At 45.9% G+C, this 23,720-nt stretch overlaps 1 protein-coding gene across 2 annotated transcripts in view; it reads right to left on the bottom strand.

The window, feature by feature from the left end:
• The window catches only part of LOC110520771 (protein FAM171A1), a 46,021-nt gene extending 23,131 nt beyond the window's left edge, over nt 1-22,890 (bottom strand). Inside the window, exons 1-3 of one of the 2 annotated variants that reach the window (XM_036967158.1) lie at nt 22,425-22,889; nt 10,119-10,346; nt 6,466-6,558 (exon numbers count right to left, since the gene is read on the bottom strand). In XM_036967158.1, the coding sequence (XP_036823053.1) occupies nt 6,466-6,558; nt 10,119-10,346; nt 22,425-22,536 (433 nt within the window). In that variant the 5' untranslated portion in view covers nt 22,537-22,889. Of the gene's footprint in view, nt 1-6,465; nt 6,559-10,118; nt 10,347-22,424 lie in introns of both variants that reach the window. The other variant, XM_036967159.1, reaches the window with a different exon arrangement.
• Between the last annotated feature and the right edge of the window lie 830 nt (nt 22,891-23,720).

The following is a 23,720-nucleotide window of genomic DNA, read 5'->3' as shown; positions in this document are numbered from 1 at the left end:
TTGACAGTCTCTCTCTAGTCATGGTTTTAAATGTTCTGATATCTGCTGTATTCGTTGACAGTTTCTCTCTAGTCATGGTTTTAAATGTTCTGATATCTGCTGTATTCGTTGACAGTCTCTCTCTAGTCATGGTTTTAAATGTTCTGATATCTGCTGTATTCGTTGACAGTCTCTCTCTAGTCATGGTTTTAAATGTTCTGATATCTGCTGTATTCGTTGACAGTCTCTCTCTAGCCATGGTTTTAAATGTTCTGATATCTGCTGTATTCGTTGACAGTCTCTCTCTAGTCATGGTTTTAAATGTTCTGATATCTGCTGTATTCGTTGACAGTCTCTCTCTAGTCATGGTTTTAAATGTTCTGATATCTGCTGTATTCGTTGACAGTTTCTCTCTAGTCATGGTTTTAAATGTTCTGATATCTGCTGTATTCGTTGACAGTTTCTCTCTAGTCATGGTTTTAAATGTTCTGATATCTGCTGTATTCGTTGACAGTCTCTCTCTAGTCATGGTTTTAAATGTTCTGATATCTGCTGTATTCGTTGACAGTTTCTCTCTAGTCATGGTTTTAAATGTTCTGATATCTGCTGTATTCGTTGACAGTTTCTCTCTAGCCATGGTTTTAAATGTTCTGATATCTGCTGTATTCATTGACAGTTTCTCTCTAGTCATGGTTTTAAATGTTCTGATATCTGCTGTATTCGTTGACAGTCTCTCTCTAGTCATGGTTTTAAATGTTCTGATATCTGCTGTATTCGTTGACAGTTTCTCTCTAGTCATGGTTTTAAATGTTCTGATATCTGCTGTATTCGTTGACAGTCTCTCTCTAGTCATGGTTTTAAATGTTCTGATATCTGCTGTATTCGTTGACAGTTTCTCTCTAGCCATGGTTTTAAATGTTCTGATATCTGCTGTATTCGTTGACAGTTTCTCTCTAGTCATGGTTTTAAATGTTCTGATATCTGCTGTATTCGTTGACAGTTTCTCTCTAGTCATGGTTTTAAATGTTCTGATATCTGCTGTATTCGTTGACAGTTTCTCTCTAGTCATGGTTTTAAATGTTCTGATATCTGCTGTATCCGTTGACAGTTTCTCTCTAGTCATGGTTTTAAATGTTCTGATATCTGCTGTATTCGTTGACAGTCTCTCTCTAGTCATGGTTTTAAATGTTCTGATATCTGCTGTATTCGTTGACAGTCTCTCTCTAGTCATGGTTTTAAATGTTCTGATATCTGCTGTATTCGTTGACAGTTTCTCTCTAGTCATGGTTTTAAATGTTCTGATATCTGCTGTATTCGTTGACAGTTTCTCTCTAGTCATGGTTTTAAATGTTCTGATATCTGCTGTATTCGTTGACAGTCTCTCTCTAGTCATGGTTTTAAATGTTCTGATATCTGCTGTATTCGTTGACAGTTTCTCTCTAGTCATGGTTTTAAATGTTCTGATATCTACTGTATTCGTTGACAGTTTCTCTCTAGTCATGGTTTTAAATGTTCTGATATCTGCTGTATTCGTTGACAGTCTCTCTCTAGTCATGGTTTTAAATGTTCTGATATCTGCTGTATTCGTTGACAGTTTCTCTCTAGTCATGGTTTTAAATGTTCTGATATCTGCTGTATTCGTTGACAGTTTCTCTCTAGTCATGGTTTTAAATGTTCTGATATCTGCTGTATTCGTTGACAGTTTCTCTCTAGTCATGGTTTTAAATGTTCTGATATCTGCTGTATTCGTTGACAGTTTCTCTCTAGCCATGGTTTTAAACGTTCTGATATCTGCTGTATTCGTTGACAGTCTCTCTCTAGTCATGGTTTTAAATGTTCTGATATCTGCTGTATTCGTTGACAGTTTCTCTCTAGTCATGGTTTTAAATGTTCTGATATCTGCTGTATTCGTTGACAGTCTCTCTCTAGCCATGGTTTTAAATGTTCTGATATCTGCTGTATTCGTTGACAGTCTCTCTAGTCATGGTTTTAAATGTTCTGATATCTGCTGTATTCGTTGACAGTTTCTCTCTAGTCATGGTTTTAAATGTTCTGATATCTGCTGTATTCGTTGACAGTCTCTCTCTAGTCATGGTTTTAAATGTTCTGATATCTGCTGTATTCGTTGACAGTTTCTCTCTAGTCATGGTTTTAAATGTTCTGATATCTGCTGTATTCGTTGACAGTTTCTCTCTAGCCATGGTTTTAAATGTTCTGATATCTGCTGTATTCATTGACAGTTTCTCTCTAGTCATGGTTTTAAATGTTCTGATATCTGCTGTATTCGTTGACAGTCTCTCTCTAGTCATGGTTTTAAATGTTCTGATATCTGCTGTATTCGTTGACAGTTTCTCTCTAGTCATGGTTTTAAATGTTCTGATATCTGCTGTATTCGTTGACAGTTTCTCTCTAGTCATGGTTTTAAATGTTCTGATATCTGCTGTATTCGTTGACAGTCTCTCTCTAGTCATGGTTTTAAATGTTCTGATATCTGCTGTATTCGTTGACAGTCTCTCTCTAGTCATGGTTTTAAATGTTCTGATATCTGCTGTATTCGTTGACAGTTTCTCTCTAGTCATGGTTTTAAATGTTCTGATATCTGCTGTATTCGTTGACAGTCTCTCTCTAGTCATGGTTTTAAATGTTCTGATATCTGCTGTATTCGTTGATAGTCTCTCTCTAGTCATGGTTTTAAATGTTCTGATATCTGCTGTATTCGTTGACAGTTTCTCTCTAGTCATGGTTTTAAATGTTCTGATATCTGCTGTATTCGTTGACAGTTTCTCTCTAGTCATGGTTTTAAATGTTCTGATATCTGCTGTATTCGTTGACAGTCTCTCTCTAGTCATGGTTTTAAATGTTCTGATATCTGCTGTATTCGTTGACAGTCTCTCTCTAGTCATGGTTTTAAATGTTCTGATATCTGCTGTATTCGTTGACAGTTTCTCTCTAGCCATGGTTTTAAACGTTCTGATATCTGCTGTATTCGTTGACAGTCTCTCTCTAGTCATGGTTTTAAATGTTCTGATATCTGCTGTATTCGTTGACAGTTTCTCTCTAGTCATGGTTTTAAATGTTCTGATATCTGCTGTATTCGTTGACAGTCTCTCTCTAGTCATGGTTTTAAATGTTCTGATATCTGCTGTATTCGTTGACAGTCTCTCTCTAGTCATGGTTTTAAATGTTCTGATATCTGCTGTATTCGTTGACAGTCTCTCTCTAGTCATGGTTTTAAATGTTCTGATATCTGCTGTATTCGTTGACAGTTTCTCTCTAGTCATGGTTTTAAATGTTCTGATATCTGCTGTATTCGTTGACAGTCTCTCTCTAGTCATGGTTTTAAATGTTCTGATATCTGCTGTATTCGTTGACAGTCTCTCTCTAGTCATGGTTTTAAATGTTCTGATATCTGCTGTATTCGTTGACAGTTTCTCTCTAGTCATGGTTTTAAATGTTCTGATATCTTTGCTGTATTCGTTGACAGTCTCTCTCTAGTCCTGGTTTTAAATGTTCTGATATCTTTGCTGTAGCTTTCTTGTACTGCAGACAAGGTCATCTGAGCCATCCCATTGGCCAGCGGGAGGCCTGTAGTGCACTTGATTTGCTCTCCGGGCAGAGTTTGTACCTTCAGACACATGAAATGTTTCAAAATGGCAACAGTTGGCCTGTCCGGCGCGCAGGGCAGCTGAATCTTGTGCAGCTACCACCAATAACCGAAGCCCAAAAAATGATAGAAACACAGGGCTTTATCGCTGGGTTTTTTACAGAAATGTATAGAGATTGACTAGGGATGCCTTGGAGATCCATCGTGATTGAAGTTCAATCTCGTTCTCTCCGTGGGCTGATATTTCTTCTGTGAGGCAGTCCCGCGGGAGCTGCGTGTTCTCAGGGCTACTGCGCGCAGCTTTGAGGGAACATTGCTTGTGAGTACCAGAAGTCCTCAAGAGAATAGTAAAACAACATTTTGTCGGTCCTCACTTGTAAAAAGGCTATTTTAGGCTTAGGGATTAGGTTTAGGGCTAGAACTAGGGGTTAGGTTTAGGGGTTAGAGAAAATAGGATTTTGAATGGGACTCCGTTGTTGGTCCCCAAAAAGTCTTCACAAGTTTAGTAAGACATAGCTGTGTGTGGACATGTTTAATCGACCAATGAAAAAATACATTTCTAGGGGGTTTAGGGTAAGGTTAGAATTAGTGTCCGTGTTAAAATTGGGGTAATTGGTTGTGGGTTAGGTTTAGGTTTTGTGGTAAAGTTAGGTAGAATATGATTTTGAATGGGAATCAATTATGTGTCCCCACAAGGTTAGTTAAACAAGACTGTGTGTGTGTGTGTGTGTGTGTGTGTGTGTGTGTGTGTGTGTGTGTGTGTGTGTGTGTGTGTGTGTGCACGCGCTCGCGGACATGTTTAACTACAAGAATAGTAAACAAAAACAAAAATTAGACCAATGAAAAATACTAGATTTAGATTAAGGTTAGAATTAGTGTTAGTATTGGGGTAAGGGGTTGTGGGTTAAGAGATGGTGTTGGGGTATGATTAGGGGTTAAGGAAATTAGGATTTAGAATGGGAATCAATTGTGTCCCCACAAGGTTAGTTAAACAAGACTGTGTGTGTTGAAGAGAAGTTTGTAAGTGGGGCTTCGCGATGATGTCATAGTGTTTCCACTGTGGTGAGTGTACATTCCTGGGCAATGAGACACCGCTGCAGCCGTGCCTGTGTGTTTTCTCTAGCTCTGTGTATCCTCTGCCTTCAGTACACCTGATCTGGTATTGATCTGAACGTCCAGTTTTGAAGGAGGTCTGTTATTGAACTGAATGTCCAGTTTTGAAGGAGGTCTGTTATTGTGCCAATCCAAAAAGCCCCTCCTCATCCTCTTCCCCTCCTAAGAGTTCCCTCTGTTCTTCCATCTATAATGGACATTGCACCCTTCCCGCCTCTCTTCCCCCCTTCTCCCCATCCCCTCTTCCCATCCCCCTCTCTTCCACCTCCCCTCACTTCCCAAGTTCTCCCCATCCCCTCTTCCCAGCCTCACCCCCTTTCCCTCACCCCCTCTCTTCCCCCATCCCCCCTTCCCCCTTTCCCTCATCCCCTCTTCCCCCACCCCTCTCTTCCCCCATTCTCCCCATCCCCCCTTCCCTCTCCCTATCTCTTCCCCCATTCTCCCCATCCCCCTCTTCCCCCGTTCTCCCCATCCCCTCTTCCCCCGTTCTCCCCATCCCCTCTTCCCAGCCTCTCTCCCTTTCCCTCACCCCCTCTTCCCCCATCCCCCCTTCCCCCGTTCTCCCCATCCCCCCTTCCCCTCTCTTCCACCCTTCCTCCCCATCCCCTCTTCCCCCCTTCTCCCCACCCCTCTCTTCCCCATTCTCCCCATCCCCCCCTTCCCTCTCCCCATCTCTTCCCCCATTCTCCCCATCCCCCTTTCCCTCACCCCCTCTCTTCCCCCATCCCCCCTTCCCCTCTCTTCCCTGTTCTCCCCATCCCCTCTTCCCCCCTTCTCCTCTTCCCCCGTTCTCCCCATCCCCTCTTCCCCCCTTCTCCTCTTCCCCCCTTCTCCCCATCCCCTCATTCTCCCCACTCCCTCTCTTCCCCCTTCTCCCCACCCCCTCTCCTCCCCCGCTCCCCATCCCCTCTTCCCAGCCTCTCCCCCTTTCCCTCACCCCCTTCTCCCCACCCCCTCTTCCCCATTCTCCCCATCCCTTCCCCGTTCTCCCCACCCCCTCTCTTCCCCCTTCCCCCCACCCCCTCTTCCCCTCTTCCCACCCCCTCTCTTCCCCCTTCCCCCGACCCCCTCTTCCCCTTCTTCCCACCCCCTCTCTTCCCCCTTCTTCCCACCCCCTCTCTTCCCCCTACCCCCTCTCTTCCCCACCCCCTCTCTTCCCCCTTCTCCCCACCCCCACTGTATGCACCAGACCATATCATGATATAACACACTGTGTGGATGAGGACCACTGTATGCACCAGACCATATCATGATATAACACACTGTGTGTGGATGGGGACCACTGTATGCACCAGACCATAGCATGATTATCCTGCCCTCCTGGAGGACGGACACACACAGCTCAGTCAGCCACATTTAAAGGAGTAGCAGCAGCAGAACCTCACTCAGAGATGAAGGCAGAGCAGGAGAAGAGCAGATGGTATGGGACACACTAAATGAGTGTGGTTATTGAAGACGAACACACACACATAGCAAAACAAGCACACTGATCAGACACACGGCAGACAAAGATACATGTTATAAGATCACATCTAATTTAATATGTTCTAATGTAATTGCTCCTGACTGATTGACAGAGGAACAGAGGACACATGCTGCCTGTGTGTGTGTGTGTGTGTGTGTGTGTGTGTGTGTGTGTGTGTGTGTGTGTGTGTGTGCGCGGGTCTTTCATTAGAGAGATGTTTTAAAGGGGTGGACATATTTCATTATTAATGTGTGTGAGGTCACTGGGCCAGGAACAGTGACTAAGTACACACTCTCTCTCTCACCTTGGGATCCAGAGTTAATGTGTATCAGATCTTCATACACCATCAGAGTGGCAGCTCTCTCTGGTAGCAGCTCCAGACTGAGAGAGGAAAACACTGGAACACACACATTTCAGTCATTTTGACATTTCAGCAGACGCTTGGCGTTGCAAGCACCATGCTCTACCAACTGAGCCACATGGGACCCACCACAGTCACTCATTTATTCATCACAATAACCCCCCCTGTGGCTCATTTTTATTCTCACTAATAAAAGGTCAACTATTGAATTTTGTGTTCCTCTCAACTTCATTCTAAACCTAGTGGTTTCTTTATTTTCTAGCATTGTGGTTTGTAGCTTTTTTTTTTTTTTAAGATCTTACTTGATTAGTTTAAATCTCTAGCTTTCCCTTTTCCATTCTCTGTGATCTGCCTCGACTATTAAAGCCTTGGATGGTGTTTTTCATAGCGCCCTTCATTTAATCACAGGAGACAGTTTAATTACTCAACACTGTATTCTTCACCAAAAGGTTCTCTGTAGAATCACTACAGTCTTTTTGTTTACAAAGCCCTGCTCCACAAACTCCTGACTTACCTTCGCTAACATCACTATTAAGACTTAAAATGACAAGTTCTTTAAACCTGTTCACAGGGTTGGTTAACTCTGGAGACTCCTTTGGTGTCTAGAGTGTTAGGTAAATCAGCCTTTCATTTCCTTGCACCGTACGTGTGGAATGATCTACAATACACTTTAAAATGGGAGGAATTGGTGCCTCTAGGTCATGTCAGACGGTTGTTAAGGGACCTTTTTACAGAAGAATGTGTCTGTTTTTTATGAACGTGTTTTGCTTTTCGTGCATTTTATTGTGTATATGAATGTGTAGTTAAATGTGTTTGTTGTATTTTGATGTGTATTGTAGTGCTATACAGGGCTCACCTGGAAGAGAGACCTTGACTCCCTGTCTATATAAAGAGATGCTGGTCTCAGCATTGACTACCTGTCTATATAAAGAGACGCTGGTCTCAGCATTGACTCCCTGTCTATATAAAGAGATGCTGGTCTCAGCATTGACTCCCTGTCTCAGCATGGACTCCCAGTCTAAATAAAGAGACGCTGGTTTCAGCATTGTCAAAGACTCCAGCCACCCTAGTCATAGACTCTTCTCTCTGCACGGCAAGTCTAGGTCCAAGAGGCTTCTAAACAGCTTCTACCTCCAAGCCATAAGACTATAATCAAATGGCTACCCAGACTATGCATTGCCGCCCCCCCCCCCCCCCCCTTATACCGCTGCTACTTTGTTATTATTTAAGCACAGTCACTTTAATAACTCTACCTACATGTACATATTACCTCAATTACCTCGACTAACCTGTACCCCCGCACATTGACTCTGTACCGGAACCCCCTGTATATGGTCTCACTATTGTTATTTTACTGCTGCTCTATAACTACTTGTTACTTTTATTTCTTATTCTTATTTGTATTTTTTTAACTGCATTGTTGGTTAGGGGTTTGTAAGTATGCATTTCACTGTAAGTTCTACACTTGTTGTATTTGAGCATGTGACTAATAACATTTGATTTGGCTCCCTGTCTAAATAAAGAGACCTTGGTCTCAGCATTGACTCCCTGTCTAAATAAAGACACCTTGGTCTCAGCATTGACTCCCTGTCTAAATAAAAGATACCTTGGTCTCAGCATTGACTCCCTGTCTAAATAAAGAGACCTTGGTCTCAGCATTGACTCCCTGTCTAAATAAAAGAGACCTTGGTCTCAGCATTGACTCCCTGTCTAAATAAAAGATACCTTGGTCTCAGCATTGACTCCCTGTCTAAATAAAGAGACCTTGGTCTCAGCATTGACTCCCTGTCTAAATAAAAGAGACCTTGGTCTCAGCATTGACTCCCTGTCTAAATAAAGAGACCTTGGTCTCAGCATTGACTCCCTGTCTAAATAAAGAGACCTTGGTCTCAGCATTGACTCCCTGTCTAAATAAAGAGACCTTGGTCTCAGCATTGACTCCCTGTCTAAATAAAAGAGACCTTGGTCTCAGCATTGACTCCCTGTCTAAATAAAGAGACCTTGGTCTCAGCATTGACTCCCTGTCTAAATAAAGAGACCTTGGTCTCAGCATTGACTCCCTGTCTAAATAAAGAGACCTTGGTCTCAGCATTGACTCCCTGTCTAAATAAAAGAGACCTTGGTCTCAGCATTGACTCCCTGTCTAAATAAAGAGACCTTGGTCTCAGCATTGACTCCCTGTCTAAATAAAGAGACCTTGGTCTCAGCATTGACTCCCTGTCTAAATAAAAAGAGACCTTGGTCTCAGCATTGACTCCCTGTCTAAATAAAGAGACCTTGGTCTCAGCATTGACTCCCTGTCTAAATAAAGAGACATTGGTCTCAGCATTGACTCCCTGTCTAAATAAAGAGACCTTGGTCTCAGCATTGACTCCCTGTCTAAATAAAGAGACCTTGGTCTCAGCATTGACTCCCTGTCTAAATAAAGAGACCTTGGTCTCAGCATTGACTACCTGTCTAAATAAAGAGACCTTGGTCTCAGCATTGACTACCTGTCTAAACAAAGACTGAATAAAAATCAGAGACAAAAGTTATCCTCTTTACTCCTCCTTTCCTCTCTCTCCACCACTCCTCCCCTTTCCTCTCTCCGCCACTCCTCCCCTTTCCTCTCTCTCCGCCCCTCCTCCCCTTTCCTCTCTCTCCGCCACTCCTCCCCTTTCCTCTCTTTCCGCCACTCCTCCCCTTTCCTCTCTCTCCGCCACTCCTCCCCTTTCCTCCCTCTCCGTCACTCCTCCCCTTTCCTCCCTCTCCGTCACTCCTCCCTTTCCTCTCTCTCGTCACTCCTCCCCTTTCCTCTCTCTCGTCACTCCTCCCCTTTCCTCTCTCTCGTCACTCCCCCTTTCCTCTCTCTCGTCACTCCCCCTTTCCTCTCTCTCGTCACTCCTCCTTTCCTCTCTCGTCACTCCTCCTTTCCTCTCTCGTCACTCCTCCTTTCCTCTCTCTCGTCACTCCCCCTTTCCTCTCTCTCGTCACTCCCCCTTTCCTCTCTCTCGTCACTCCTCCTTTCCTCTCTCGTCACTCCTCCTTTCCTCTCTCTCGTCACTCCTCCTTTCCTCTCTCTCGTCACTCCTCCTTTCCTCTCTCTCGTCACTCCTCCTTTCCTCTCTCTCGTCACTCCCCCTTTCCTCTCTCTCGTCACTCCCCCTTTCCTCTCTCTCGTCACTCCCCCTTTCCTCTCTCTCGTCACTCCTCCTTTCCTCTCTCGTCACTCCTCCTTTCCTCTCTCGTCACTCCTCCTTTCCTCTCTCTCGTCACTCCCCCTTTCCTCTCTCTCGTCACTCCCCCTTTCCTCTCTCTCGTCACTCCCCCTTTCCTCTCTCTCGTCACTCCCCCTTTCCTCTCTCTCGTCACTCCTCCTTTCCTCTCTCTCGTCACTCCTAAACTGCCCAGTGCTGATAAGCATGTGTGTGTGAACAATCTGAAAGTGTTGTGTGAGGATAATTGGGATGGTCACTTATTATAACAAAGCTGTAATGGGGCACCCTCATTATCCTCACACACCACTTTCAGATTGTGTGTGTGTGTGTGAACACACACACACACACACACACACACACACACACACACACACAGTAGATTTTACTACTTTGACCTACCGGGCAGTCTGGTGGGTCTCCAGGGGGCGGAATTTGGCACGTAGCCCTGTCTGGTTGCTGTGACAACCAGCAGGGTTCCAAGGCGGTAGGGAAAACGCAGGTAGGCATTGCCGTCGGCAGCTGAGGTCTCTGTGGTTACAGGGGTGTGGTTGGCGAAGAGCTCGATGGTGGCTCCGCCCAGGGGCTGGTGGGTGCTGGCATCACTCAGGTGAACCTTCAGAGTCACCTCTACACAGAGAGAGTGTGAGAGTTACACACTCGGCTAAGTAAGCATCAGTGATGTCAAATAAGATAAGTTAAAAAAATACTTGAAAGTACTACTTTTTTGGGGTAACTTTTCCCAAAGAAATTCCCAAAGAAACATTCCCAAAGAAAATAACGTACTTTTTACTCCACACATTTTGACTGACACCCCAAAGTACTCATTACATTTGGAATGCTCAGCAGGAGATGAAAATGGTCCAATTCACACATGTATCAAGAGACCATCCTTTGTCGTCATCCCTACTGCCTCTGATCTGGCAGACTCAATAAACAGAAATTCTTCATTTGTAAATTATGTCTGCGTGTTGTACTGTGCCCCTGGCTATAAATTTAAAAAAGAAGAGAATTGTGCCATCTGGTTCGCTTAATATAAGGAATTTTAAAGGATTTATCATTTTACTTTTGATACTTAAGTGTATTTAAAACCAAATACTTTTACTCAAGTAGTATTTAGTGGGTGACTTTCACATTTACTTGAGTCTTTTTCTATGAAAATATCTGTACTTTTACTCAAGTATGACAATCGGGTACTTTTTCCACCACTGGTAAGCATGCACCACACAGACTCAGGCTCGTCACTCTAATTGTCTGTAATTAGTTGGCCTTCAATCTCTAACGAGTCCCATTTCATCTGAAAATGAACCAACTTAGCTGAATGAAGCGTATCAATGTCCAGTCCAACAGAAAATGAATCCTAGAACAGAGCCTATGATATAGCTTCGGCATACACAGTTGAAGTCGGAAGTTTAGGTCAGGGCTTTGTGATGGCCACTCGTTTTTTTCAACCATTCCACAAACTATAGTTTTGGCAAATTGGTTAGGACATCTACTTTGTGCATGACAAGTCATTTTTCCAGCAATTGTTTACTGACAGATTATTCCACAATTCCAGTGGGTCAGAAGTTTACATACACTAAGTTGACTGTGCCTTTATACAGCTTGGAAAATTCTAGAAAATTATTTGATGGCTTTAGAAGCTTCTGATAGGCTAATTGACATCATTTGAGCCAATTGGAGGTTTGCCTGTGGATGTATTTCAAGGCCTACCTTCAAACTCAGTGCTTCTTTGCTTGACATCATGGGAAAATCAAAATAAATCAGCCAAGACCTCAGAAAAATAATTGTAGACCTCCACAAGTCTGGTTCATCCTTGGGAGCAATTTCCAAATGCCTGAAGGTACCACGTTCATCTGTACAAACAATAGTATACAAGTATAAACACCATGGGACCACAGCCATCATACTGCTCGGGAAGGAAGGGAAGTTCTGTCTCCTAGAGATGAACGTACTTTGGTGCTAAAAGTGCAAATCAATCCCAGAACAACAGCAAAGGACCTTGTGAAGATGCTGGAGGAAACAGGTACAAAAGTATCTATATCCACAGTAAAACAAGTTCTATATCGACATAACCTGAAAGGTCGCTCTGCAAGGAAGAAGCCACTGCTCCAAAACCAACATAAAAAAGCCAGACTATGGTTTGCAACTGCACATGGGGACAAAGATCGTACTTTTTGGAGAAATGTCCTCTGGTCAGATGAAACAAAAAAATAGAACTGTTTGGCCATAATGAACATCGTTGTGTTTGGAGGAAAAATGAGGAGGCTTACAAGCCGAAGAACACCATCCCAACCGTGAAGCACGAGGGTGGCAGCATCATGTTGTGGGGGTGCTTTGCTGCAGGAGGGACTGGTGCACTTCACAAAATAGATGGCATCATGAGGTAGGAAAATTATGTGGATATATTGAAGCAACATCTCAAGACATCAGTTAAAGTTTGGTCGCAAATGGGTCTTCCAAATGGACAATGACCCCAAGCATACTTCCAAAGTTGTGGCAAAACGGCTTAAGGACAACAAAGTCAAGGTATTGGAGTGGCCATCACAAAGCCCTGACCTCAATCCTATAGAATATTTGTGGGCAGAACTGAAAACGCGTGTGCGAGCAAGGAGGCCTATAAACCTGACTCAGAGCTGGTGGAACTGTCAGGAGGAATGGGCCAAAATTCACCCAACTTATTGTGGGAAGCTTGTGGAAGGCTACCCAAAAACGTTTGACCCAAGTTAAACAATTTAAAGGCAATGCTACCAAATACTAATTGAGTGTATGTAAACTTCTGACGCACTGGGAATGTGATGAAAGAAATAAAAGCTGAAAGAAATAATTATCTACTATTATTCTGACATTTCACATTCTTCAAATAAAGTGGTGATCCTAACTGACCTAAGACAGGGATTTTTTACTAGGATTAAATGTCAGGAGTTGTGAAAAACTGAGTTTAAATGTATTTGGCTAAGGTGGATGTAAACTTCCGACTTCAACTGTATATATACACAGTAGTCAGGATAAGCTTTCTGACTCAGTCACATTTGACATTGGCAGTTAACAGCCAATCACAGTGAGTGGCCAAAAGCATATTTCCTGGTTACCAGCCAATAGCAAGGCTCTGTCAAAACAATGGGACCTTCCGCTGTTTCTTGATGCCTGAGGAAGGAAATCTCTGAGCACACATCTCCTTTATTACTGTCATACACTTTCCTGGAAACTGCTGAATAACATACTTCCATTAAACCATTAACTCCGTTGGATAGCAGAGCATTGAAAAGCTGGCCACACACCCACACACCTAGTTCATGCAGTGCCAGAGCTAAACTGGACAGAGCAACAACCAATTCTCTCAAGTGGAACACCCACACTGGCCAAGCTTATCTAGGCTAGACCTTTGTTAGGGCCCTATAAAATCTGATGAATTAAAAAATATATATATTATAATAATTTCAACTTTATTTAACTAGGTAGGTCAGTTATTTACACCTGCAACCTGGCTAAGATAAAGCAACGCAGTGCAACAAAAAACAACACAGTTACACATAGGAGAAACTAAAGTACAGTCAATAACCCAATAGAAACATCTATATACAGTGTGTGCAAATGGAGTACGGAGGTAAGGCAATAAATAGGCCATAGAAGCAAAGCAATTACAATTTAGCAGATTAACACTGGAGTGATAGATGAGCAGATGATGATGTGCAAGTAGAAATACTGGTGTGTAAAAGAGCAAAAAAGTAAATAAAAACAATATGGGGATGAGGTTGGTAGTTGGGTGATTGATTACGTTGATTTTCTTCCCCCCAAATTCCGTTTGTTTTTCCAGGTTTCCGTTTCCCCCTGTTTTTTCAGGTTCACTCTCAAAATTGCACTTTTTTAATAGAAAAAACAAATAAATCGGAGGTCTGGGATTTTTTGGTGGAAATTAGGATTTTTTTTGGTGTAGAAAACCTTTAATTCCAGTGAGCACCTAAGGTTTTTTGTAGCCACATGTGATGGTAGAGTTTACAAAACAAATACACAATGGATTGATGAAATAATCCTGATATCATTCTGCCAGGGAAGCTTGGCTACTTTGTAGATAACATTTCATTGAGACGTTTTTTGGGAAAGCATTTCCATCTACCAGAAGACTGTTTTCATTAGCATCATTGCCAAGCGCTACACAAAGTGGTAGCTGAAAGCACCGCATATACACAGACAGGGGTATTCTGGAATGGGAGACAGATGGTGAAACCCCAAGTTTCACAAGAGAAATCCAAGTATTTAGAACACTTTAGTTTCAGTGTGCGTGAGTTAACCTTGGCAAGATAACAGGTCAGGCCAGAACGCTAACCTTTACCACTGTGGCGAAAGGCACTGTGCATGAGTCAAACGGTGTGAGTGAGACAGAGAGAGACAGAGGACAACCAGAAAAAGAGAGCTAGACCTTTAAAAACAGAGTATGCACACACACACACACACACACACACACACACACATTTCAGCTTGTTTCATAAAGGAGCTTGGCTAACAGCTTAACGGTGACTTGGTACCAACACTAAACAAATTTCTGGACTGGCAGGTTATGTAAACAAAAGTAATGTGTGCTAATGGCTAACAAGGATACTTTAGCCATACTTCATCACTGAAATAAGTAGCAGCTCAGTCTTGTACAGTCACCTACAGCAAGAGGAACAATTCATTTCATCAACTCAAGACACACACCTTCCTCATCTCTCTGCTATTACACTATCTACTTACTCCTGTGTCGTATACGTGCACACGCACCTACGCAAGCACACCCTCACACACACACCCTCTCACAAACCCTGTCCATACCCCCCCTCTCACACCCCTCCCCCAAACCCTGTCCACACCCCCCTCTCTCACAAACCCTGTCTCACACCCCCCTCCCCCTCTCACAAACCCTGTCTCACAACCCCCTCCCCCTCTCACAAACCCTGTCTCACAACCCCCTCCCCCTCTCACAAACCCTGTCTCACAACCCCCTCCCCCTCTCACAAACCCTGTCCACACCTCCCCCTCTCACAAACCCTGTCCACACCCCCCCTCTCAAACCCTGTCCACACCCCCCCTCTCAAACCCTGTCCACACCCCCCCTCTCAAAAGCCCGTCCACACCCCCCCTCTCAAAAGCCCGTCTCACACCCCCCCCCTCAAACCCCGTCTTTACACCCCCCCCTCAAACCCCGTCTCACACCCCCCCCCCCTCAAAACCCGTCCCACACCCCACCCCCCCCTCTCAAACCCCCCCTCACACCCCCCCCCCTCTCAAACCCCGTCTCTCAAACCCCGTCTCACACCCCCCCCCTCTCAAACCCCGTCTCACACCCGCCCCCCCTCTCAAACCCCGTCTCACACCCGCCCCCTCTCTCAAACCCCGTCTCACACACCCCCCCTCTCAAACCCCGTCTCACAAACCCCCCCCTCTCAAACCCCGTCTCACAAACCCCCCCCCCTCAAACCCCGTCTCACACCCCCCCTCTCAAACCCCATCTCACACCCCCCCCCCCTCAAACCCCATCTCACACCACCCCCCCCCACTCACACACACACCCCCCCTCTCAAACGCTGTCTCACACACCCCCCCAAACCCTGTCTCACACCCTCTCCCCCTCTCATAAACCCTGTCTCACACCCCCCCCTCCCCCTCCCCCTCTCACAAACCCCGTCTCACACCCCCCCTCTCACAAACCCTGTCTCACACCCCCCCAAACCCTCCCCCCCTCTCACAAACCCTGTCTCACACCCCCCTCTCATAAACCCCGTCTCACACCCCCACAAACCCTTCCTCACCCCCCCAAATCCCGTCTCACACCCCCCCTCAAACCCCGTCTCACACCCCCCCCCACTCAAACCCCATCTCACACCCCCCCCCCCACTCAAACCCCGTCTCACACACCCCCAACCCCCCCCACTCAAACCCCGTCTCACACCCCCCCAACCAAACCCCATCTCACACCCCCCCCCCAACCAAACCCCATCTCACACCCCCCCAACCAAACCCCATCTCACACACCCCCCCCACTCAAACCCCGTCTCACCCCCCCACTCAAACCCCGTCTCACAGCCCCCACCCCACTCAAACCCCGTCTCACACACCCCCCCCACTCAAACCCCGTCTCACACCCCCCCCCACTCAAACCCCGTCTCTCACCCCCCCCCACTCAAACCCCGTCTCTCACCCCCACTCAAACCCCGTCTCTCACCCCCAACCCCACTCAAACCCCGTCTCTCACCCCCACTCAAACCCCGTCTCTCACCCCCAACCCCACTCAAACCCCGTCTCTCACCCCCAACCCCACTCAAACCCCGTCTCACACCCCCCCCACTCAAACCCCATCTCACACCCCCCCCCCACTCAAACCCCGTCTCACACACCCCCAACCCCCCCCACTCAAACCCCGTCTCACACCCCCCCAACCAAACCCCATCTCACACCCCCCCCCCCAACCAAACCCCATCTCACACCCCCCCAACCAAACCCCGTCTCACCCCCCCACTCAAACCCCGTCTCACAGCCCCCACCCCACTCAAACCCCGTCTCACAGCCCCCACCCCACTCAAACCCCGTCTCACACACCCCCCCACTCAAACCCCGTCTCACACCCCCCCCCCACTCAAACCCCGTCTCTCACCCCCACTCAAACCCCGTCTCTCACCCCCAACCCCACTCAAACCCCGTCTCTCACCCCCACTCAAACCCCGTCTCACCCCCCCCCACTCAAACCCCATCTCACACCCCCCCCCCCCACTCAAACCCCGTCTCACACACCCCCAACCCCCCCCACTCAAACCCCGTCTCACACCCCCCCAACCAAACCCCATCTCACACCCCCCCCCCCCAACCAAACCCCATCTCACACCCCCCCCCCCCCAACCAAACCCCATCTCACACCCCCCCAACCAAACCCCGTCTCACCCCCCCACTCAAACCCCGTCTCACAGCCCCCACCCCACTCAAACCCCGTCTCACAGCCCCCACCCCACTCAAGCCCCGTCTCACACACCCCCCCACTCAAACCCCGTCTCACACACCCCCCCACTCAAACCCCGTCTCTCACCCCCCCCACTCAAACCCCGTCTCTCACCCCCACTCAAACCCCGTCTCTCACCCCCACTCAAACCCCACTCAAACCCCGTCTCTCACCCCCAACCCCACTCAAACCCCGTCTCTCACCCCCACCTCTCACCCCCCACCCCACTCAAACCCCGTCTCTCACCCCCCCCACTCAAACCCCGTCTCTCACCCCCCCCACTCAAACCCCGTCTCTCACCCCCCCCCACTCAAACCCCGTCTCTCACCCCCCCCCACTCAAACCCCGTCTCTCACCCCCCCACTCAAACCCCGCCTCTCACCCCCCCCCCCCACTCAAACCCCGCCTCTCACCCCCCCCCCCCCCCACTCAAACCCCGTCTCTCACCCCCCCCCCCCCACTCAAACCCCGTCTCTCATCCCCCCCCACTCAAACCCCGTCTCTCACCCCCCCCCACTCAAACCCCGTCTCTCACCCCCCCCACTCAAACCCCGTCTCTCACCCCCCCCCACTCAAACCCCGTCTCTCACCCCCCCCACTCAAACCCCGTCTCTCACCCCCCCCACTCAAACCCCGTCTCTCCCCCCCCCCACTCAAACCCCGTCTCTCACCCCCCCCACTCAAACCCCGTCTCTCACCCCCCCCCACTCAAACCCCGTCTCTCACCCCCCCACTCAAACCCCGTCTCTCACCCCCCCCCACTCAAACCCCGTCTCTCACCCCCCCACTCAAACCCCGTCTCTCACCCCCCCCACTCAAACCCCGTCTCTCACCCCCCCCACTCAAACCCCGTCTCGCACCCCCCCACTCAAACCCCGTCTCGCACCCCTCTCTCTCTCTCACACAGTCTCTCATCTACATGTCCTCTTGTGGCAGACTCTTGTCTCTGTGATAAGGGGAGTGGTGTCTGATCATTGGCCCTTAATTATGGCTGAAAGGGTGTGCCCCTCCCCCCTACCGTACATACACATCCTTTAGCCTTACATAGACACATCCACACTTACCCCGTCCCCCAACCCATGCACTCCCTCCACCCCAGGCTGGATGATTATTCAGGTAACAGACACACAGAGGGTCAGACAGATACAGACTACAGGAGACGGACCACTACAGAGTATCTATCTAGGTCGCCCCGAAAATATCACTTACCTAACTAGTTGCAACAAACATTTTAAGTTTCACTGTAGTGGGTCTAGGAGAGGGAGGTATTTAAATGGTGCATAACTTCCTGTCCCAGTGTTCCGTCCTTCTTTAAGGGTACCAGCTGTGCTCACTCTGAAGAGCTCCCCTGGGAGACTGGGGCACACGCACGCACACACACACACCTCCCCATTCTGATCCAATAAATCTCTGGTGACATTCTTAAACAGGCTACAGCCCTCTGAAAAAAGTGCATCGCAAAAACACACACACGCATGTAGGAAGAAAAATGTTGTGTCTCAGCAGCCCTGTTAAACCAGTCGTTCTCTCAGTAACTGGCTCTCGGTCGGTCTGTGTGCCATATGGAGGATAAAGGCATCAAAGGGAGTTTTTCCTGACCTGATGCTGAGATCTACCACCAATTAGCCCAAGCAACAGCAGCCAGAGCAGCAGGGCGTGTGTGAGACAGACAGTATGGGTGTGAGAGATAGAGCCAGTGTGTATCATTGTGTTTGTGTGAGTGTGTGTAGAGGTTATTGATCAGACCCTGCTGTGAGGTAGAGGGAGTTGGACATCATCACTGAGCCATAATAATGGCAGGAGGACAGTAGCATCCTCTGTCTGTGGCTACTAGCGGCTCTGATGGATGGCTACTGCTATCCACACAAATGTGCATGTGTCTGCTCAAACGGTCAGAAACAGACTCCATGAGGGTGGTATGAGGGCCCAACGTCCACAGGTGGGGGTTGTGCTTACAGCCCAACACCGTGCAGGACGTTTGGCATTTGCCAGAGAACACCAAGATTGGCAAATTCGCCACTGGCGCCCTGTGCTCTTCACAGATGAAAGCAGGTTCACACTGAGCACATGTGACAGACGTGACAGAGTCTGGAGACGCCGTGGAGAACGTTCTGCTGCCTGCAACATCCTCCAGCATGACCGGTTTGGCGGTGGGTCAGTCATGGTGTGGGGTGGCATTTCTTTGGGGGGCCGCACAGCCCTCCATGTGCTCGCCAGAGGTAGCCTGACTGCCATTAGGTACCGAGATGAGATCCTCAGACCCCTTGTGAGACCATATGCTGGTGCGGTTGTCCCTGGGTTCCTCCTAATGCAAGTCAATGCTAGACCTCATGTGCTGGAGTGTCAGCAGTTCCTGCAAGAGGAAGGCATTGATGCTATGGACTGGCCCGCCCGTTCCCCAGACCTGAATCCAATTGAGCACATCTGGGACATCATGTCTCGCTCCATCCACCAACAGACTGTCCAGGAGTTGGCGGATGCTTTAGTCCAGGTCTGGGAGGAGATCCCTCAGGAGACCATCCGCCACCTCATCAGGAGCATGCCCAGGCGTTGTAGGGAGGTCATACAAGCACGTGGAGGCCACACACACTACTGAGCCTCATTTTGACTTGTTTTAATGACATTACATCAAAGTTGGATCAGCCTGTAGTGTGGTTTTCCACTTTAATTTTGAGTGTGACTCCAAATCCAGACCTTAAAAAGTATTTAATAAGAATATTTCATTCATTCAGCTCTAGGATGTTTTATTTTAGTGTTCCCTTTATTTTTTTGAGCAGTGTATTTGATCACCTACCAACCAGTAAGAATTCCGTCCCTTTAATAAGCCCTCTTGCTCTCCACTCATTACCTGTATAAAAGACACCTGTCCACACACTCAATAAAACAGACTCCAACCTCTCCACAATGGCCAAGACCAGAGAGCTGTGTAAGGACATCAGGAATAAAATTGTAGACCTGCAAAAGGCTGGGATGGGCTACAGGACAATAGGCAAGCAGCTTGGTGAGAAGGCAACTATCGTGAGATCTTGGCCAACAACCTCCTTCCCTCAGTAAGAGCATTGAAGATGGGTTGTGGCTGGGTCTTCCAGCATGACAACGACCCGAAACACACAGCCAGGGCAACTAAGGAGTGTGAAGAAGAAGAAGCATCTCAGGGTCCTGGAGTGGCCTAAGCCAGTCTCCAGACCTGAACCCAATAGAAAATCTTTGGAGGGAGCTGAAAGTCCGTATTGCCCAGCGACAGCCCCGAAACCTGAAGGATCTGGAGAAGGTCTGTATGGAGGAGTGGGCCAAAATGCGGTGTGTGCAAACCTGGTCAAGAACTACAGGAAACATATGATCTCTGTAATTACAAACAAAGGTTTCTGTACCAAATATTAAGTTCTGCTTTTCTGATGTATCAAATACTTATGTCATGCAATAAAATGCAAATGAATTACTTAAAAATCATACAATGTGATTTTCTGGATTTTTGTTTTAGATTCAGTCTCTCACAGTTGAAGTGTACCTATGATAAAAATTACAGACCTCTACATGCTTTGTAAGTAGGAAAACCTGCAAATTCGGCAGTGTATCAAATACTTGTTCTCCCCACTGTATATATTTACACAAAAAATATATGGGGGATTGAAAAATGATGCAGACAATTACATTGATGGAAGCAACAATCTTCCCAATATTAAGCTGATCCACCCCTTAATTTATTTATTTTTAATTAAAAAAACAATGAAATATGTACAGAATTTCCAAATAATATAGCTACTGTTACGATGATAGCTAGGCTATATTCTCTATTTTGTGACAGAAATAAAAAAAATAACAAAATAAAAATTGAAGGTATAGAACAGACATGGTACTTATTCAGTGTTTTGCCTAGTGCTTTCTTCATTCATTAATCCCTCTTAATCCACTAATTAGGTCATTGATTTCGTTCTGAAAGAAACACATATGTATTACAAAATTATAGATCTGGTGGAAAACTGTTGCAGCAATCCCTCAACCAATACGGGTGTTGTGCTAGTGCATGTGTGTATAAAGCACGTTTATAGTAGTCTCTGTGCACAAGCCCCGAGGATAAGCAGAGTGCTGCATTGCAGTGTGTCATATGCATAGGCACACACACAAACAAACACACACTTCAACATGATTTGGTCTTCCTGGCACCCTGTCCTCTAGCCCTGGCTGCAGTGAGTCTGTTCCCAGCTGTAGTGTATTATGGGTTGCAGTAATGAGAGTTGGATCTATAATTATGTGTCTGTCTGCATCCATGTTGCTAACTATGTGTGAGGAGAGAAGAGACGAAGCCCTCAGTATCAACAAGAGCCCCAGGGAGGGTCTGAAGGTTAGACAGAGAAGAGAGGAGAGAGAAAAACAGAGGGGTGGGGGGGTCAATCAAAATACTGAGTTGAGATGCTCAGAAGGTATCAATAATTTTCTCTACAGAACTTAATAGGCACCTACGTCATGTGTTGACATCTCGTGATAGTTGGGGACACTTAATATTTAGTTACAGACAGACAAGTACACACAAATTAGTCTAATAAATTACTGTTTGGTTAGGGCCTCACACAACTACACGCACACAGTCACAGCAATATGATTAACAAACAAAATTAGAATGAAAACTGAAGCAGCAAAACACAGAGCCGCACAGTTCTCCAAGCAAAGTAGAGTGTGTGTGAGAATAAGTGAGTGAGTACATGAGAGAAACCGATACAGCTAGTCTTGGAAGCACTCTTCTCTTTAAAAAAGCAACGCTTTGGAGTGGCTGCATGAAATACATCTGCAGCGATTCTAACTACACTTTAGAGTGTGTTGCCATTTCACTCATGTCTGTAACAATGAATAAAACCACAGAATGATACAAATAGGTTCGCTGGGCCCAGCCTAAACCATTTCCAGCACTGCCCCCAATTCAGCTCCATCTCAGCAGGAGGCTGTGAAGGAAGAGGCAGTGAAGCAAAAGCCACCTGTCATATACTGCCTTTCACTTATTTATGAGAGATGGTGGTGTGTGAGATTCCTCCTCCCACTCACATCTGCAGCATCTAGCTTATAATCATGTCTGGAGGAATATCCTGCATACGTGGTCAAATTCATACACAAAATGCATGAACGTTATCTCTCTCGTGGAATCCTGCTGGTCTGAAAACAATCCATTACACAATGATACATTGCATCAAAAAAACATGCTCAAATTACGTTTCCACTTCATCTGAATAAGGACAAGTAAAACATGTTTTAGCTAAGGCTTGCACCAAAATTATCCATTACAATTGAGAGGCTGCAGAAGAACTGAGCATCAACTAACGTTAGCTAACTAGCTAATGTTAGCTAGCCTCTTGCCAACAACATGCAATATCAGTTAGGTCTAGCTATCTAGCTAGGTAAGATGGTGAGGTGTTTTTGTTTCAGTTGAGGACACGTTGTGAGACACAAAAGCACTTCAAACCATTCAAATGATATAATACATTGGCTAAATTAAACATGAACAACCACAGAGAGATAACGTATGTATAGAGTTTTGTGGCTGAAAAGGACAGCCAAATGAACGTTATATAACTAGCCAATTGAAAAGCTAACTAACGTAGCTAGATAACTATCTGAAGTTAGCACATAAGCCACCAACGCCAAGTTATCGCTAGCTATACAAGTAGCTATCTAGCAAGACGAACATATTGGGCATAACATCTCACAAGTACTTTGAATAAAGTGAACCATTTGTATCAGCTACCTACCTTTTAGAGCGTTGTCATCTTGCAGGGTTTTGGTTACCGCTTTCCACACATTGCATCCCAAAAGACAGAGCACAATCGCTGCGGTCCTGCTCAAAACCCCGACCCTCGTCATTGCAGATGTCACACAAAAAAAAATAGTTCAAATAAATATAAAATATTGGCAGGCTACATCAATGTATTGTAAACCACACACATGTACATCGGGCAAGACTCCATATTTTGTAGCATTAGCGTTCCCTCTATTTTCTCCTTCAGTATGTCCTGTTCAGTTCTGCATCCCACCCCTCCTGCTGCTCCGTCGGTTCTTTTTTTTTCTTAAAAAATAAAGAAAGTCACTGAAGCCAGGGCGGCCCCACGTTAACTATTCCGACACCAGACGCTGCCCCAACAGGCGCCTAGCAGAATCATTTGTGGGGTTTGACCGCCATCTCCAGGCGACTCACTGAAGTGGTTGTCTGACCACCGCAAGTGTAACACATGTTGAAAGGTTGACTGCTTTATGAAGATAGTCTGTATTTGTTTTTAATTAACCATAATAACTCGCCCAAACATTTTTGATCTGAAACAATACTGATGAAATACGCCATTTAACCAGAGATGTAATTCCTACTTGCTACTAAAAACTATACTGTCCACTAGCACTGAGCAATTACTGCTTTTTGAAGTCGGTTCGGTTTAAGTTCGATTATTAATACATCACGTTTCTCGATTACGATTTAGATTATTATTTTAAACATGAAATGCATTATGCATTACATGGGTTGAATGTTGTAATAACACATAATAAAACAATGAATACAAGTCCCATGATGGTAGTGACGGCCCAAAAAAACAGAACGAAATGGAATTGAAATAATTTAATCTACTTGACATCAATTAGTTTTTTAAAAACGAAAAATAACAGACATTTCGTTAATCACTCAACACTAGTGTCCACAGTGTGTAAAATTTCCTTTTTCTTCACACAATGACATTAAAAACATTAGTAATACAGTACCAGTCAAAGTTTGGACACACCTACTCATTCAAGGGTTTGATAGAAATCCAGGGCTTAAAAACAAAGGTGTCATTGTCATTGTACGCTGAGGACTCATGCTTTCTTTTTAAACCACCATTTGGATCCCTGCACAGCCTCATAGACAATCTAGATCATTTCTCTAACCTTTCTGGAATACAACTGAACTATGGTAAGTGTACCATTATAAAGTTGGATGGTTTTCAGAGATTGGTGGGAGGGGTTGATGGTAGCTGAAGGGTGGGACGTAAAATAAATACAAATATATGACTAATGTCAAA

The sequence above is a fragment of the Oncorhynchus mykiss genome, chromosome 3 (assembly GCF_013265735.2).
Source record: "Oncorhynchus mykiss isolate Arlee chromosome 3, USDA_OmykA_1.1, whole genome shotgun sequence".
Taxonomy (NCBI): domain Eukaryota; kingdom Metazoa; phylum Chordata; class Actinopteri; order Salmoniformes; family Salmonidae; genus Oncorhynchus; species Oncorhynchus mykiss.
This window is presented reverse-complemented; position numbering and strand designations above follow the sequence as displayed.